Raw genomic sequence first — 19,469 nt, 5'->3', positions numbered from 1 at the left:
AGGAGTTTGTACTGTGAATTTAAAACTTAACATTTCCTACCATAAAAAGTGTACTGTTTGACTGTAATCTGTTTATGTTAGAAATTAAATTTTCCCTAAATAAATGAAGTAGTAACAATGAAATGAAAATAATTGAGACTAGACGAAAAATTGTTCTGTTATATTATTATTAGATATCTTAGATGAGCAGGTCAAGTAATCTTGATCTGATCATCTAAGATATCTGATCAAGCAGCTGATCAAGTAATTTAAGAACACATATACCTAACTACAAGATTAGAGGTTGGGCATGGCATTAGTTCAGCTCTGCCCAAAGTTTTTTCCACTTTTGGTTCTGATTATTTTAGCATAGTTCAACGTATTCACAAAATCGGGCTAATCAAATCATGCCCGATTAAGGAATCATGTATGTTAAGGAATCATTAAGTGATTCCTTAACATACAACAATCAATGAAAAAGATGATCATATTCAAGACTCTAAAACACAATCTAAGAAGAGATATTGGAGATATTTACTAAGGAATAAGAAATCTGTAAAGTTTACTGCTGGACTGAGTTATCATCTAATTACCTCCTCAGGACCCACAATTTGGCTAATGTTACGCTAATTCCACAGATTGGCTACAACCCAATAAATATTATCTTCACATCAATCTGGGTTTAACTGTTAAGATATAAAAGTCTAAAAAACATTTACAGAGTAATAAAGAATGAAACTGATTAGAATAGAATACTGCTGTGCAATTTAAGATGTATGTCACCTTGACAAAATATAAGTATTAATAAATACCAAACATTTCATTTTGATAAAATGCACTGTACTTCCCTAGGAGAAAATGGTAGTTCAATGACCTAAATTCTGACTTTGAAAGGATTAAAGAAATGAAATTTGCCTAAAAGATTTCATTAACTTTACAGGACGATTTGTACATTCTTATTTTACGTTGTAGCATGTTCATCAATCTTTAATAATTTCTCAAATCACCTGCATGGAAGATTACCATAAGCAACCTTATCTTGCCTATAACAAAATGCAAAACTCAACTGAAATTAACCTTTGACAATGCTCCCATAAATATTGTTGGTACACTGTTTAAAACAACTATTGTTTTTAAATACATCAGATAATGACCATACGTGTTAGTAGACATGAAAATTTATCTTTAGCTAGCCGTCAATTATGGCTAGAGATAAATCTTGCTCCAAACAACATATAGGTGAGATTTAATCATTGTCTTATACAACCAAAGGCTCTTAAATAAAGAAAATGTAGATATTAAACTGATTTTACTTTTCTATCTAGATAGCACTATAGCTCTAGAAGGGAAAAGTAATCTGTCCAATTTGGGGATATGTGGTTTTAACCAGATCTTGATAACTAAGGAACCCAAAAAACCAGATGGAAATGTTCTGAATGTAATGTTCATATATATATATATATATATATATGTGTGTGTGTGTGTGTTCAGTTTGCCTCTAAATTACCTTATATCTCCATAACTACTGGACTGATTTTGACCAAACATGGTCAGATTACTTCTATGTATGGGGCATTGATGTCAATAAATTTTCAACTTTAAAGGTTAAAGGGGGTGGGCTGTAGAGCAAGTTCACTCTCAATATCATCTAATTAAGGTAATATTTTTCTTAGGCACATTTGTCAACAATTAAAACGTAACTTATTGGCAAAAAAAAAGAAGGTTTTTCGCAAAATCACACCCCACCCCAAAAAATGTTGTCGTTGTCTGTTATGTTGTGATGTCACAGGTGAGCGGCAGAATTAAATAAATGAATAATATTTAAAGTGTAAAAAAGTAACTTGGTCAGGCTGGGTCTTGAACTCTGTATCACTTGGTACCTGGTGAATTAAGCCTTGTGGCTACATCAGTCTGTCAACTATACAAGCAAAATTTGTTCTAAGTTGTAAAATTACATTAGTTTAGTTAGTACTGCCACATGCTTTAGTTAGAATCATTGAAAACAAAAAAAAAATATTATAAATTAATTGTGTGTGTAGCTGTGCATATCAGAAACAACCCAGAGTTGTAGTACTTTCCTGTTGCACAGTTAAAACTATGTTCTGTTGTCAGTTTGTTTTTAATTTGAGGAAGTAACTGTCATAAGTGATTTATTACTTTATTAAGGAGCAGAAAAAGTATGGGTTCTGCTTGCACACTAAGATTAGCAACAATGACTGTGTCACGGTTTCTCATAACAATACCAAAACAGTATTCTGACATTGTAATTTTCTATTTCTTTAAACACTCATCTAACTGAACAGGCTTTCTTTTCTCTCAAATTTCTATTCTGCAAATAGAACTACAAAAATAAACTGATTTTAACTACTACTTTACTTGCAGACTATGATGGTGTGACCAAAGTGAGGTTCTTCAAATAAGTACAAGATCAGTAAAGCAAACTTAATATATGGTGTCTAATTTCATTGGTACCGGTGAGAAACAATACTTATCCTCGATAAAATATTTTCCTCAAAGATTACATAACTGTTAAATAAGAGAACAGGTGTGCATTGAATACCTTAGTTTTTAATCTGTAGATACCGTATCTATTATGCCTAAAAGAATGTTTGATTATGCACTTGATTTGTCCATGTAAATAAATGAGAAAATAAAAAGATCTGTTGCTGAAACATACACAACAGATGTGTTTTGTTTGAGTCACATAGATACTGTACTCTCTGCTTTCATATTTTCCTCAAAGATTACATAACTGTTAAATAAGAGAACAGGTGTGCATTGAATACCTTAGTTTTTAATCTGTAGATACCGTATCTATTATGCCTAAAAGAATGTTTGATTATGCACTTGATTTGTCCATGTAAATAAATGAGAAAATAAAAAGATCTGTTGCTGAAACATACACAATAGATGTGTTTTGTTTGAGTCACATAGATACTGTACTCTCTGCTTTCATTCTTTGAGGTTGTGTGTGGTCATAACTTTAAGGCGTAGGTAGTCATACAGCAGCCATCTTTATACAGTTTGCATGTGTTTTGTTTTGAATCTATAGTTTTGTTCATGCCACAATTTCTATTCATGACATACATAATTTTGTAGCAAGAATCTTCAAACAGTCTGCGTCGAGGTATTGCAACTATTCATTAATGCTGATTTATAATTGCAGATAGTCTTGCAGCGCATGGTTACATAGGTGTGATTTGATCACATAGCTATTTTACTTTTAATCTTGTATTGAATTCTACTCTAACAGGATTGTCCTTTGCTTAGTGTTGTTAATGTAGACAAATATATGACTTAATTTTAAGTGAACATTTTTTTTTTCCTATAAAGATGGCAACAGCAAACAATAAAGACTTAAGGAAAAAGAAACGAGCAAGGAAATCTCAAACAGTAAACGACACTTTGTTTTATTTAAACAAGCAAGTCTGTTAAATACTCCAATTAATTGTAGCATTCTCATGAAAAAGGCTAATGATATTATTGAAAAACTGAATGAGGTTATCAAACCTACAGTTGGGTAGCTTATAAGATGGAAGGAAAGATATTCTATTTTATATAAAGAAACTTCAGAAGGAAAAACAAGATGCCGATATTCCAGCAGTTAAAAACTGGCAGTCTTCTTTTTTATTGTTAAAAATATACAATCCAGAAGACGATTTCAACAAAGAGTAGACAGTGTTGAACTTTAGAGCAAACATGGGGCCATTGTAGGTTTGGAAAATTCTTTGGTATCTGCAAGCAAACATTTTCAAGACAGAATAGCAGTTCAGAATAGCAATATGATGGGAAAGATTAAACGAAAACAATTGGTAATTGGCAACAATTAAGTTTCCCAAATGTTTTAAAGAAATAAAGAACCTTCCTATAGAATACACTAGCAACTAAAGTGCATTGATAAGATCATTTCAAAAAATGAGTTGAACACACAAAAAAAAAAATTGCAATGGTTTTAAACAACTATCCGGTTCATCTGAAACTAACATTGAAAAATATTGAATTGGATTTTTTTTACTGGCCAATAGTATTTCCTTAACTTAGCTGCTGGAGCAGAGAATAATAAAATCACTCAAGACATACTATCGATCCATAAGGTGAAAAAGTATATATAATCCACTGATGATGACAAGATAGTACATCTTATATCGCGGAAAAAATAATTTCAGATGTGCTCCATTTAATTACTTTCATGAATGAATTTTCAGATATCCACATCAAAAATTCATTTATTAAATCAGGCGATGTTAATGTTGATAGCACGAAATTACTGATTCAAAAACTGAAACGTCAATAGAAATTATTCCCAGTGAATTTGAGGATTCACTGGGATCCTCAAATTGACAATGGTTTGCAAACCACTACAGCATTAACAGATGAAGAAATAATTAACAGACTGATAATCAGGAAGAGTAGAAGGAACCCAGTAACAAAATGAAAACGACTTCAAGCTATGTTACAATAGCTTGAAGGTAGTAGCATGAAGTTCTAAGAAGGGGATTGGAAGAAGCAAGCGGCTATGTCAGCGATTATAGAAATTTGTATAATACTGAAAAATGTTTGTGCAATCCTTTTAGCAATAATTTAAGGCAAAAAAAAAATTACTGATTATTTAAAATAGTTTATATTATGTTTATCATATTACACATATAACATGTTTAGTAAAAAGATGATTTTGTATGTAATAAACTGTAATTTTGGTTTCATAACCATTGTTTTTCATTTTATAACATATACTCACTCTTTGTGAGTACTTTATATATATATATGAGCTCCATTGTATATATATTTTTATGATTTTCAATTATTGGAGTCAACATTCAGTTGATGAGAGTAGACACATAATAAACACTAAATGGCTATATACAAAAAAATACAATAGAACAATTATTAAATAATAAAATAGAAAATGCTTTTATAGAATAATATTTTATTACTTGCTTCCTATATAACTAGAAATATTTGTTTGGGCATGGGCCTTATCAATGTGATACGACTTACCATTGTAATGATGGTGTGACATTCCAATAAGCAATTGATAAAACCTCTCCCTTACGTTTTCATACCTTATGTTGGTAAATAAATGCTCAATAGGAATTTATGGTATATCACTGAATGACTAGTATGTTTGGGAGAATTAAGCTTTATGAATTAGTATGCAAAATTAACAAGATGGATTTTAAAAAGAAAGTAATTTTTAACAAACTAATCAAAGCAGGAGCATATAAAATGTGAGAATTATTGCATCATCGGTTTCTTACACATCAAAAACAGGGCAGATTATAGCTAAATAGAAGGTGTATTAAATGAAGATGGCTTGGTTTCAGAAAAAGCAAGCATACAAGAGAACCACTCTGGCCTTCCAAATAATTTTCAAGGGCAAATTTAAAAAACATATCTACTTACTACATCTGTAGATCTGGAGAAAGTATTTGATTATATAGAATCGAGAAATGAATTGATGAGATGGGGAAAATTTCAAGAAAACATAGTTATAATCTTGTTGTTTTTTAAATTGTATACAGAAGCAGTTCAGAAACTTAAGGAAAAGTTTGAGTGGAGTAACTTTCCACGGAGAAAAGGTAGAGATGTGATTCACTGATGAACTATACTACTACAGAAAGCCAAGATGAGTTGAAAGAAGTGCTGAATGGCATGGATTTTGCTTCAGTCTGAAAATAAATTATTATAAAACGTAGGAATAAAATATTCCAGAAGTGGTACAATTTTCTTTTTCAAGTAAAAATAAACCGAACTGAAAAGATAATAGAGATATCAAAAGATATTGCTGGCATAAGCAAAGGAGAGATCTAATAAAAAAACATTGAAGAATTAGAAGAAATTTTTGAAAATGCATTTGAAGAAGTTTCATATTGCATTTTATAGTAGTGAAAACATAGATAACAGAAAGAGATTTTCAAAACTTGGTGTTAGTGTGAAAAAGTTTGAATTAAAAGATCTAAACATGAAAAGGAAAAGACAAAAAGTTTTAGTAGAAATTTGGAAAACGACAATTTAGGTTAGTAAGATGTCCAAATTTAGCTAATTTGGTGATTGAGAATTATGCAGAAGGTATCATCTGTAGAGGAAAATTAGAAAATATAAAACATATAATTGAGAATTTTGGCTGTAGTAAATATATTGAAGTTAAAAATTATCACAAACTAGAAAGGAATGGGGAAAAGCATTAAATCACACAAAGTAATAGCATTAAACAAAGTAATAGCATTAAACAAAGTAAATAAATAAATGTGATAATATATTGTAAGTATGGATTACTTGAACCATGAGGTATTACTTGGGACCAATTGAAAAAGTATTTAAATCTGTTACAGTGCTTTCCAAACTCATTCACAATGATATCATTTGAAAGCGACACAGAACCAAAGATGTTCAATTTGGTTCTACGACTGTTCACCAGGCTACAACACAATTATTTCAGTTATTTGATATAAGCTGTATTGCTACTCGGCAAACTTTCAACTGCACATTTTATTTTGTCAACCTTATACTTTCAGTAAGTTGACACTTCAATATCTTTACATTCAATAGTAAAAAAAACAACAATAAGCTTTTATGTAGGATATAATTTTGTCTCAAAATGTAATTTGTCATATAGGTGGTGCTAATAAGTTCAAAAATGGTTACTTGACCCCAATCCAGATCTAGGTCCAAGTAATCTGCAACCACATTTTTGTTTATGTATTTTAAAGCTATATTCCCCAAAAACAATGACTATTTTGTCACGTTTTCACAGATTTGAAGATGAATTTGCCTACTAAATACAAGAGTTTCTGGTAGTTAAAAAAACATACTGACTATTCAGATGATAAACTTTAGCAATGTCTAGAAGCTGTTTTATTCCAGACCATCAAAACATGTTCATAAGCAATCTTCTCCAGCCACACAACAGACAGCGCAAATCAGAATCTCATCGATCAGGTCAGCAAATAACATTTACCAGAAACAGGAAATCACTGTCACCTCAACCATCAACATAATCAGCTTTGTCATTGTAATAGTGAAGTGGAGATAAATATTCAACTGATGGAAAGCATCTGATACTGGAAAAAGGATATCTACAATTACCATTAAGACCAGTATCCAATGCAACTGTTTTGGACAAGTTAGAACCAAATGGTGCTGACAACTTGGCTTTAAGAAAGGTGGAATTTAATCTGTAAATAACGAAAATATTCTAAGCCGATTACAAAGTCTGGACAGATTTTTAAATTTGGACATGGTGGGGGATGCGTTCATATCCCATCTTAAAGAGAGATGAAGTTTGTAAAAATTTCTTTCTTTGTTAAGATTCAAATGCCTGCTGGAAAGAGTAATTTTATGATGACCTACAGTCAAAAGAACATCTTCCTGCTAGGCGCTTCAAAATCCTCAGCCACTAAACATGAACAAAAAACTGAACCTCTAAAATTCTAAAAGAAATTTCAAACAAATAAGTGAACCCACTGAAAACAGCAACAACTCAAGAATGACCTGAGTGATTCAAAATTCAAAGGATTTCAGTCTTCAGGGGAAAGTGATTCAGCTATAATAATAGTGATAAGGAAATGGTTGAATGCTTTAAATTTCAATCAGTGTCTGAAAAACCATGTCCAGTAGAGGAAAAAAAGCCAGTACCAGTACTAGTAACAAGAGAATAAATGAACCACCTTTAAAAGATATTTTGAAAATAAGGGGATTTTGTTCTCGTTTTATGCAATAAAAAGAATTTTCAGATATTGCAATAAAGAAATATAATAATGGTGCCACAAATGATTGGATGGAGCTGACCAAAAAAGCATGAAAATGGCCAATTGAAAAAAACACTTTTTTATAGATGATCTGATATGATGAAAATTGATCCACCCACATTCATTACGATAAAAAGAGGCTTGTTTTCACTCCATATTTGGGTTGTGTTCTTTTGGTAGCAATAAAATTTTGTCAAATTATTTAGTAGCCCTATACTGCATGACTGCTATTATTTGTATTAAGTTGTGTTCTTTTGAAAACAATACATACTTTCAATTTTTAAATAGGCCATATGTATAATGTTTTGTATTTCAGTTGTGCTCTGCCGACATTAATAAAATCTGTTTGAGTTTTGTATTGCATAAGAATGCTATTATTTCAGAAACCAAGGTTTTTGTCCCAGGGCATTAATCAATGGTTTATTGTAACCAAATAAAAATAGGTCCAAGAACCTGATCATGAGGATTAGTAGGACCCACTTTAAAAATGTTCTATGCATTTGTTATTCAATTATTATTTTAATGATACTTATAACTAGAAAAGAAAGTTTATAGTTTAAGAAAATATTGGTTATTTTATTTATTTATTTTTAACAGATGAATTAATTCACAATAGAAGGCTTACAAAGAAGCTTGTACATGGGAATATGAAAATCGAGATAAGTAGGGTATGAAAAATGCCATGCCTGAACAGGATTTGAACCTGGTACTACAGATGAGTGACCGAGACACCATACCACAATCATCATAATTTTTTATTTAATAATCTCTAATAAAAAAAAATTGCAAATTAACTTAAAAATGGATCCAAGTAACCTGTACTTACAGCACATTAAAAAAGGTTTGGCTGCCTTTTAACACTGGACAGCCATTCTTCGATATAGTAGTTGCCTTCCTGCAGAACAAGTGATATATAATGGTATTATATTATTGTATAACTTCTGAGCTGCTTCAAATTCTTCCATCCACTAAACAACCAAATAAAAACTGAACCTCTACAATGCTAAAAAAAATCTTGAACAAACAAGTGAACCCACTGAATATGGCAACAAGAATGACCTGAGATTCAAAATTTGAAGTAATTTCTTTTTTCTGTCCACTTCACTACTAAAATGATAAAGCTGATGATGTTGATGGTTGAGGTAACAGTGATTTCCTGGTATCAGTTGATGTTAATTGCTGACCATGTTGAAATGTTGATTTGTGCTGTCTTGTTATGTGGTCCTGTTAAAGCCCATCAGGGCTAGGAATGAGAGGGGTGGTGTAGCAACTGGAAGTGTCAGAAGGGTTTATGAGGTTGGGATGTCTGTTCCGTGGTTTTGGAAAGGGTTGAGTATGAACATGTTTTGATAATCTGGAAAAAACAGCTTCTAGTCATGCTGAAGTCTATCTTCTACATAGTCAACATATTTTCAACAATGAAGGAGTTTTTTTGTATTTAATAGTCTTTTTTAATTAATTTTCAAACCTATAAAAATGATGACAAAATAGTCATTGTTCTTGGGAAACTAGGCAGCAGGCTAAACTAGGCGTTTCGGTCTGCCGAAGCACCTAGTTTCACTCTGCTTCACCTTCGTCTGCCCTCTCTCACTCAGAATAGCAACCCTCTTTCCCTAATCAGCCTCACACTCTGGACCTGAAGGCCCTCCACATGAGAATTCAGTACACTCTGTACCTTAGCCCGAGTCTCTTTAGAAGATATAGTTACCTCCTTTACACACTTACTCTTCCCCAAACTCACTTCATTTGCTCACCTCCCTACTGACAACCTCTTCTATATTTCTTAATTTCCTTTTCAACTACTCATGTTCCCCAACAACTTGCCTCATTTCATTCACTACTCTTTTGTCCCTTCTTCCTCACCCTATCCACTCTCGCTCCCATCTCCAACACATTCCTACTCAATCCCTCAGTAGCTAGCCGCAACTCATCAGACCAACTCTCTTTTTCACCCACTAACTTCCTAATCTCTTTCGTATTCCTATTCACATACACCTCTCAACTGATCCTTGGGTTCGGTTGCCGAGGGTGCTGATTTATGATGTGTTGAGCTCTGTGGCGACTAGTGATTTGGGTGCATATGAGTGTGAGCAAGGTGATTTTGAAGGGTTGAAAGGAAGGAAATTTGAGTGGTTTTAGGGTGGTGTCAGTGATGAAATCTAGGGATGAAAGGGTATAATGTTGAGATGGAGTGTAGTGTGAAACTTAGGGATGTGTTATGTGCAAGGAATAGTGTCATTGTTGTAGGAAGGTGGAATATGTCCGGCCGCTCAGGTGTTTTTCTGTCGTTTGGTCATGTTCAGAGGGTGTGTAAGGTTATTAGTGTATGCGTGCAAGGGGCATGTGAAATAAGGAATAAGAGATCTAGGTGTTAATTGTGCGGGCAAGGAAAGATGCTGACCATTCTGTTTAAAGTAGGGAATGTCCTGTTTTCCTGAGGGCATTGGATAGGGTGGTTAGGGATGTTGATTATGGCAGATAAGTGGTTATAAATTGGTCAGGTGATGTAGGGTGTCTGTGGATGAGATTCTGTGGTTGGCGGAAAGAATGGGGTTGAATGTGTTGTTGGTTCAGGAGCTGTATTATTATGACACTGCGGTTCCTGAGCAGGTGCATGGTCATGTGGTGTATTTTAGGAGTGTTGGGCATAGTGGAGTGTGAGTGTATACTTTGGAAGGATGTGGGTGTGGTGCTATTTTTTAAGTTCAGTGATGTGCATTGTGTATGTGTGTGTGTGTTGTGTGAAGCTGAGTCATATGGGGAGTATAATCACTATGGTGGAATTCATTTGGTGAGTGAAAAAATGTGAGGAGAGGTGTGTGTTGGGTTGCGTTTTGGATGTTAAGGGGGCATTTGATACATCTGCTTCTCAGAGTTCTCCCACACTCTGCTGTCACAACTTTCTGCAATCCCCCATCATCCAACACCATATCCAACATACCATCATATCCACTCAAACTCCCATTTGCAGACAAACTCCCCAAAACCTGAACTAGCCTCCGCTTTCTTACATCATTCTACAAACAATACCCCATGGGTTTTCATTCCCTTGCACAGTCACAAACCTCTTCCACATTTCTAACTTACATCTCCTCACCTCCCTAAAATAAACACTCTAGTTGTAAAACTCGACATGCAACTGCTCCCTCTCATTCACATTCCTAGTTTGCTGATACTTCCTCCTCACATACCTATACCATGTATAGGTGTATTTTTTATCCTTTATTTTATACACATTTATTTATCTTATACAATTTATCCCCGAACAGAGATCTTATAAAACATTTATTGCCAGCTTGGCTTACATTTTGCTTATTGCGTAGCCACTACAACACTACTGAAAAGTATAATAATACAAAACATAGTTTAGTGATGTACTATCAATTATGAGAATTAGAAATCAGACAAATAGTTTTTGAGTTTATCGTATAAACATGCCCAAGAGTATGTACGTGTGAGTAAATATACCCATTTGTATGGGTATTATATAATAGTATTCATAAATAATATTATACAACAATGTTAGAAAACACAATGTATTGTTGCAAAGTGTAGTCAATGCTAATAAACTAAATATCATAAACCCTAAAGCAGGGAAGAATAAAAAATTGATGAGCACTAAATACTGAAAATAAGTTTTCAAAAATACGTGATTTTAACATTGGCAAGTTCACATCACACTGATAATTTTTTTTTAGGACTGTATTTTATTTATTTTAATAAGCTTATTACTGAAAAAGTATTACTACTGTTTAGTAAAAGTTTACTATTATGTTCAGAAAATTATTACTGAAAACTGGTAAATAAAGGATTAAAAGTGAGATGTTAAGTCCAGATTATCATGTTTTTTATAAACTTTTGTAAATTTTAATACTCACAACACTTGCATCATACTTAATTTTGCATAAATGATTTAATCAGTCTTTCATTTTATCAAATGTTCAGTTTATTTTCCTCACACTACCAATTACTCAATGTTATTGGAGACATGCATTGCAATATTTAATTTTTAATTGTAAAGATTTTATTTTACTTGTAGCCATGATTACAAGAGTGGAGCGATCAAAAGAGCATATTAGTCAAGTGAAACATTTAAAAATCATAGGTATTAATGATTTTTCATACTGGAAAAATTCAATTGATCTGGCTTTTTTAACTTTCAATGAGAACAAGTCAATTTTTCATTTTCACTCTTCTACATCTGGATGAAAAATATTAGTTTTCACATACTTCTTTTTGTATATAAAAATGAATTATGGTTAATTATCTAGTGAAATGAATACAAAACAAAAAAAATATATATATACTTTTTAACTCCAATAAATTGAATTCTCAACACATTCACAGTACTTCAGCTAATATTAATATAACAGATCTAATATCATTGCCCTAACAATTACCTAAGCAGCAACATTTTTGAGATGACAGCTATTCAGTCTTTGCTGGTGAGGTACGGTAAATTGTATCCACATAATAATTAAAATTCAAGGCCAATGAGGAACACACAAAAATGCTTTTCTTGCTTTCTTATTTGCCACAATATTGATAAAAAATTAAAATGACTGAATTGGGTATTTGTTCTCTCCATCTATCATCAAACATTAATTCTACAGGTTCATACTTCCTACAATTTTATATTTAATACAAAAATAAAAAAAATCAACAGAACTGTTTAGTTTTCTCACTTGATTCTCCCATCCCTAATAAATCAGATAATTTAATTTTAGCTTTTCACTAATAACTAATAGCTAATAATAGTTATGATAAAAGTAAAAATAAAAACTGAATGGACTGTAAAGAGTTGTAAAATAACAGAAAAAACACTGATAACAATTTTTTGAGAACAAACATTTTAAACTGGATTTATTAATGAATTTATATTATTGAAATAAAATAATAAATACAAAGACTAAAAACTATGTAAATTACTTAGAAAATGATACGAAATTACAGCTAATGGAAAAAAACCAAAAAAAAACAAGGGTGTTGAAGGAAGCATGAGCTGTAAACACCCAAATGAAGTGGCAGTAGATATAGTTCATGAACACAACTAACCTGCATCAGTAACAGTTTGGGTACATTGAAAGTTTAGTTTATTTGACTTAATATAATCAGTTTAAGAACTTGCTTATAAATGGAAGTCCTTCATTATAAAATCAAGAAGAAAAATTCGTAGCAATGGTACATGTATAAAGGAATACACTTAAATTTCTTTCTTTGTGTCAGATTCCCACAGCTCCTTTAAACACTTCTGACTGAGAATTCATTGTATAAAAATCAATTGCAACTAGTTACAACAATTTAGATATGATATTACAAAAGCGATATATTTTTCAACAGAAATGATAAGTTGCACGGTGAAGTTATAATGGCATTAAAACAATATCAAAGCTGCAAGTGATGAACATATTCTTTTACATTGTCCAAAGTTTCAACATCCACAGTTTGTATTAATTCATTAAATTGTACACTGCCAACTTGTGACATCAGCTCACACATCTAGAAAAAAAATTGAATTAAAGAAAAAGGCTACTAACATAAACTGAATCTTTTGTCTATACTAATTTAAATTAATAAAAAAAAAAAAAAATAACACAGGATTAGATGTGTAGAGACAGACTTTAATCAAATGATAAATAATTAGACTAATAAAGAATTGAAACAATTACTTGTTTCTGATAAAGGATTTAGCATGCTTTAAAATTTACTTTCCTTTACTAAGCTTTGGAGTTGATTTAAGACACTGAAAATTAAATAAATAGGTTGACAATTTAATCGTTACAGCAAGATTCAATTTTTAACACTATCATTGATTTTTTAAAACATATGAATCTTCTAGAGAAATCATGAGACCTTGTTACTTGTGAAGGAGCTAGGAAACCTTTGAGAAGTACAAAAAAACAAAACATCAATACTGACTGATTCAAAAAGGACTTTACAACTTTAAAAGCATATAAAAATTTATTGACAGAACTTACAGATTTGGTTGAGGTCTCGTGTCATAGAAAAATACATCAAGTTTGTCATCCAACATACACTTTGATTCAATGCGGCTTCCATTTGTAATGCAATATACATCCCACCTGAAGTTGATTTTATTTCCAGACATAGCCAGCAAGTCGGGTGTTACCTCTGCAACTGCAGCGTTAATTGAATTCTACATACGACACTGATGTGTTAGGTACATTTTTTTGTAGGATCTGCAAAGTTTGTGTTTTGTTTATGTCTTTTATGATTTACACCATTCATCCTTATTGTTTTTTTTGCACAGGTTAGATTTGTGTTTTGTGCTAATAATTTAGGGTGTGGGTGGTCTAGGACGTTTTAAAAATACTTAAAGATTTTTACTGGTGGGTAGCCTATAGGCTATCCTACCATTAGGTTATATGTCATTAGGTAAGTATGTGATTATTTTGTTTAATCATCTGTACTGGGATTGGGCTTGTGTTGTATTATAATTTATTTTCTTATGTTCTTTTATCACTTATGTGTTTTGTTCCTTTGTTTCAGGTATCTGCTGCTAGGCAGACATCTTTGTTGATTTTTTGCTAGCCTGTCATTGGCTCTGGTTTGTTTATGTTTATAAAACTTAGTTGATTTATCTGTTTTTTTTTGAATATGAACAAGATGTCTGACAGGAGTAAGACCAGGCAGGTAAAACTTTCCTGTGACACAGTATCCGAGATTCAGTACAATGATTCTTCGTCATTGTCTGGTGATGAGGGGCTGAGGGCTGGGCTGTCAGGGGTCCCTGGCTTGTGGGAATGGGGACAGTGTGGTTCATGATTTCCAGATGACTATTGGGAGTGCTGGGAGCTCCGGTTCTCTTATAAGAGCTTTTGATGAATATCATGCGGCAGCATTACTTATGTTAGAGGATTCCAGTAGGACCAGTAAAAATGCCTTACGTGAGGTGCTTGAGAAAGAATTGAAGGAACATAAACTGACTGCTTTGGTGAACAGTTGTGACTAAGGCTCCTATGGTTAAGGAGGTTGTTAATGTTTCTACTCGGGTGCCACAGACAGTGCAACCACAGCGATGGAGTGAAGTACTTAAAGGAATGTGTGAGGCTAGTTTATCTCATCGGCAATCCAAGGTCCTGTTTGTAAATTTAAAGGAAGGGCTGCAGCAAAGACTAGCAAGCAGATGAAGGATGACTTTCAAGTCGTCCTATGTGACAAGAGACCAAACCTGAGAGTTCAGAATATCAGAGACTCAAAAAGGGTTGATCATTGTCGCAGACAACAAGGAGACTGTGAAGGTTATTTCGGACTCTCTAAAGGTACATCTGACATGAGAGTTGCCTGAAAATGTCTGAGGTGCCCTAGAGTTATTATGAAGATACTGAATGATGACTATCTGAGGATTAGCTGCTGACTTTTTTAAGGCAGCAGAATACTCAGATGGATGAGACTACTTTTAAAGCCAGATGTCAGTTGCTATTTAAATCAGGTAGGCGATAGGCAAAGGTTTATCATGGTGTATTAGAGGTTACTCCTGAGATTCTTGATAGCTTCATGAAACATGGCAGGTTGTTCATCAACTTTTCTTGATGCAGGGTTAGAGAATACTTAGATGTCCGGCACTGCTTCAAGTGCTGCCAATATGATGATATGCTCAAGAATTGAAAACAATTGGCAGTGGTCTGTGTACATTGTGGAGATGAAGGGCATCAGCGTAAGGGGTGCCCTAAGGGGTCTGAGGGTCGTATTTGCATTAATTGTAAGCGTTTTCACAAACCATATGCACTCTGTGAACAGCAAGGAGTGTCCATGTTATCAGAGAGCTGTGAACATGTACTGTAATTTGATGGGTTTACATGGTTAGTTTCAGTCAGTTGAATGCACAGGGTGCATATGTTGTTCAGGTAGAGCTTGGTGAGGTTGCTCTTTGTAGGAATTTGGATGTTGTTTTATTGAAACATCCCTACATTGTTTCTGGTGATCTCCAGGTTTCTCTCAATGCAGACAGTTTTAGTTCTAGTAGTATGTCTGCTGTTCTGTGGAGAAGAGATAGACTGTGTTTTTCTTTGACAGTTCTCTAATGAGCATTAATGTTGTCATTCGTTTGGATATTCCGAACATGCATGTTTATGTTGCAAGTTCATATTTTCAATACTGTGACCCTGCTGATCATCATCTTGAGGTCTTGGATAGGATCCTCAGATTCTCTGGTACAATCCAATCCTCTTGCGGAGGGAGGTCGAGCTCAGGGCCACTCATGCATGCAGAGTGCTTGAGCTGTGGGCTCATCAGATGACTTTCAGCCTGGAGAAGACCATAATGATGCTCCTCAAAGGCCATTTGGCGGAAAACTGGCGAGTTCGAATACTGATGTCAGGCCATCAAATAAAGCATATTCAGGTTCAGAAGTACCTCAGAGTGTATCTTGATGAGAAATTTCAGTTCAAGAGGCACCTTCAATAAGTTGCAGAAAAGGCTTGTAGTGACTTTTTTGATCCAACAAGTGGTCAATCCAAATTGGGGTCTCAATTTTAGGACCCTAAGCATTCTGTACAAGGATGTGAGTGAGGCAATTGTGTTGTATGCTGTGCCAGTTTGGGTAAATAGGATGAAATTCTGTAGTTATAGAGACATTATTGAGGGCCCAATGACTATTAGTGCTGACGATAATGAGTAGTTACTGGACGGTTTCATAGGAGGTGGTTTTGGTGATTGCGAGTGAAATTGATTGATATTCTAGCTCTTGAGAGACAGGAGTGGTATGTTGCTAGGAAGTTGGGCGAGTTGACTTCTGAAAAGATTCGGGAAATCAAGCAACATGGTTGATATATGACAGACTATTGATGGGCGATATATGCACCATCTCTTCTTGGACATTAGAAGCTTGTAGGGCGCCTCATGGGTTTCCCCTAACAAGTATGTAAATCAGTTAGTTAGGATCTGTGCCTGCAGTATGGGGTGCAGGACAATGCCTTCCATGTGTTGTGAGTGCGCCAAATACAATGTGGAATGCACCACAGTAATTTGTTGACTGAATACTGTAGAAGCAATGCTTAACATCAGTCAAAACTGGAAAGAACGGGCTGAATGGTCAATGGTTGCAGAATTTCTGCACTTTGGCTACGGAATGGATTGCTGACAGAATCTAGGGTTCTGCTTGGTCTTGTTCCTGCGCACTGTTTTGTTAAAATTTCTTGTTAGTGTTGTTTTTGTTTAGTTAATGTTATATTGGTTTTGGTTCTTTTGTTATTAGTTTAATTTTATGTTTTTGTTTTAGTGTTTTTCTGCATTTATGAACTCACTTTACCTTTCAGGTAGATAGGCGATTCAGTTTCTTTGACGACTATAGTTTTCAGTCTTGCTTGAGACTAGAGATGTGTTTTATTTTTGGTAATACTTGTAGTTACACTGATGGGAATGTTGCTTGTCGCATTTGCATTGGTGGCATCCTGGGCTGAAACGACAGAGATGTCATATGCCGAGGTTTAAAAGATGACCTCTGGTAAAGCTTATCAGGACTAGGTATGGAGGGGGTGGTTGGAGGCTATATTCCCCTAGGGGATCAGGATGCATGCAGCGTTAATTTGAAATCTTAGCTCAACAAGTTCAGCAGGCAAAGGTGGTACAAAAACCTAATCTTTAATGAAATTCCAAGAAAAAATCTAGTGGGATCAAATCTGGGGAGAGAGGTAGTCATGCGATTGGACCTTTGCAATCAACCCACCAACCTGAGAAACGAGTCTCAGAAAAATCTTGGACTTCTAGGTGGCAGTGAGGTGATGCCTTGTCTTGCGAAAGTAATGGCGTCCATCTTGGTCATCATCGTTTAACTGAGGATTTGAAAAGTTTGAAGCAGGTCCAGATAAATGATACTATTTACAGTTGCTTCCTGGAAGAAAAACAGGCCATTCTGTCTGGAAGAAGAACAAACTGTCTCAATGAAGGTCTAGTGCAGAGTAAATTGTATGCTTACTAGGAGAGGCTCCCTACTGTACTCTCCATGAAAATCATGTTCAACTGCAGTTGCCAAGTACAAATTCTGAAACCATACAGCGAGCATGTTCCACACCAGTAAATGTATCTATTTTTAACAACACTGCCAATGCAAAGCACTGGTAGCCAAGTTTGCTAATAATGAACTGCAAGTCAAAACTTGATGTGTTTTGCTATGAAATGAGATTAGAACAAAATTTGTAAGTTATCTCAATAAATTTTTATATTCTTTTAAAGTTAAGTCCTTTTTGAAGCATCCTATATTACCGTAAGAAGTATGTGTTATCCACAACCTGTGGGTAATAAAACTTAAATAATTTCTTCAAGGAGAGCAGTCCTTGTAATATTTGTTCAGATCCAATTAATTGATGCACTTAAAATATAGAATATATAATTAAGTTTTGAGTACAGAACGACTAAAAGCAACAGAAAGTATATCCATAATTTTCAAAGGAATGTTTTTATATATGCTTTCTCTTTTAGCATAATAGGCAAATGATTAATTTTCTTAGTAATGAAGTCAAATTATATTGGTTAGTACACATACAGTAACAGAATGAAATGCTAAATATTTTTTAATTACCTTTAAAATATAAAGTACCTAAAAAAAAAATATAAATCAGGTATGTAAGGAGTGATCAAAATCCAAAAAATAATGGGATTCTGTAACATCATTTTAGGAAAGGAAAACCAGTAAACATCATCCAAATTGGGTGGTCCTGTTAAGCTTTTGTTCCACAGCTAATACCACTTTTAACACTTTTTCTGCTGACCCCAGCAAGTGTACAAGTATGCACAGTGCTCATGACATTCAAGCACATGGTTGTATGATCTGTTCTTTGAAACTGGTTGGGATCAGCACATTGCTGGTAGCTCTATATCACATGTTAGTACTTCACAACTTTTTATACTATTCTGGTACACATTGTTTCCTGTTATCTGAACATGTTATTTTTTCGATGAAATTTTCAACCTGTAATAATTTTTCCTGTTTTCAAAGTAAGAAGAATGGTTTTTAGTAATCCTTTTTTTAAATAATTAATTTAATTTTTTTTGCTTTAATTTTGTTTATAGATTTGAATTGCTCATTTTAACAAACTTTAAGTTTACATTTTATTGTACTTTGTTTATCTATTTTGTATTTATAATTTTTTTCAAAAATGGATCCTCACCCAACTTCTTCTGGTACCTTTCTAGAAAAAAAAGGAAATGTTGTATGAAGAAGAAAATTGAAAACTAGGACTTTGATAATAATGATAATGTTTGTTTTCTTCATCAATTGATGATAAATAAATAATGACATGGAGAGAGGTTATTCATTACTCAATGGAGGAATTCTTCACCAATGTTCAGCAATGGTTTAAAGCAAACCTATGGAAGGTGAACAACCTACCCTCTATATGCCTTCTTCAGCATCAACATACTGGTAATACAAAACACCAGTCCATCAATCACAGCAATTGAAGAACTGCCCTGAAACCAGAGGAGTTATAGGAACCAAATCAACAAGTTATCTAAATATGCAGAAGTCTACACAGGAAGTAAAAGGGAAAAAATAAAAAGATGTTCCTTTCAAAGTTATTTCATAGTTAAAAGCACTATTAGCCGGTACACAATCAACTGATCTTCTGTTAAAATATTTTACAACTGACTGTAAAATGAAGCAATAAAATTCTGTAGAAATACTGGGATAATGTATGGTGAGCTCACCTGAATTACTTCAGGCAGAAGAAATAAAAACCTTCCTTGAAATAATTTTAATGGGAATAATGAAAGTGAGTGAAT

At 33.6% G+C, this 19,469-nt stretch overlaps 1 protein-coding gene across 2 annotated transcripts in view; it reads right to left on the bottom strand.

The window, feature by feature from the left end:
• Nucleotides 1-12,545: 12,545 nt before the first annotated feature.
• The window catches only part of LOC142317285 (importin-11-like), a 127,198-nt gene continuing 120,274 nt past the window's right edge, over nucleotides 12,546-19,469 (bottom strand). For both annotated transcript variants that reach the window (XM_075353703.1, XM_075353704.1), the window contains exon 20: nucleotides 12,546-13,226. In XM_075353703.1, coding sequence (XP_075209818.1) covers nucleotides 13,113-13,226 — 114 coding nt within the window. In that variant the 3' untranslated portion in view covers nucleotides 12,546-13,112. The remainder of the gene's footprint in view (nucleotides 13,227-19,469) is intronic.

Source organism: Lycorma delicatula, chromosome 1, assembly GCF_047948215.1.
Source record: "Lycorma delicatula isolate Av1 chromosome 1, ASM4794821v1, whole genome shotgun sequence".
In the NCBI taxonomy this organism is placed as follows: domain Eukaryota; kingdom Metazoa; phylum Arthropoda; class Insecta; order Hemiptera; family Fulgoridae; genus Lycorma; species Lycorma delicatula.
This window is presented reverse-complemented; position numbering and strand designations above follow the sequence as displayed.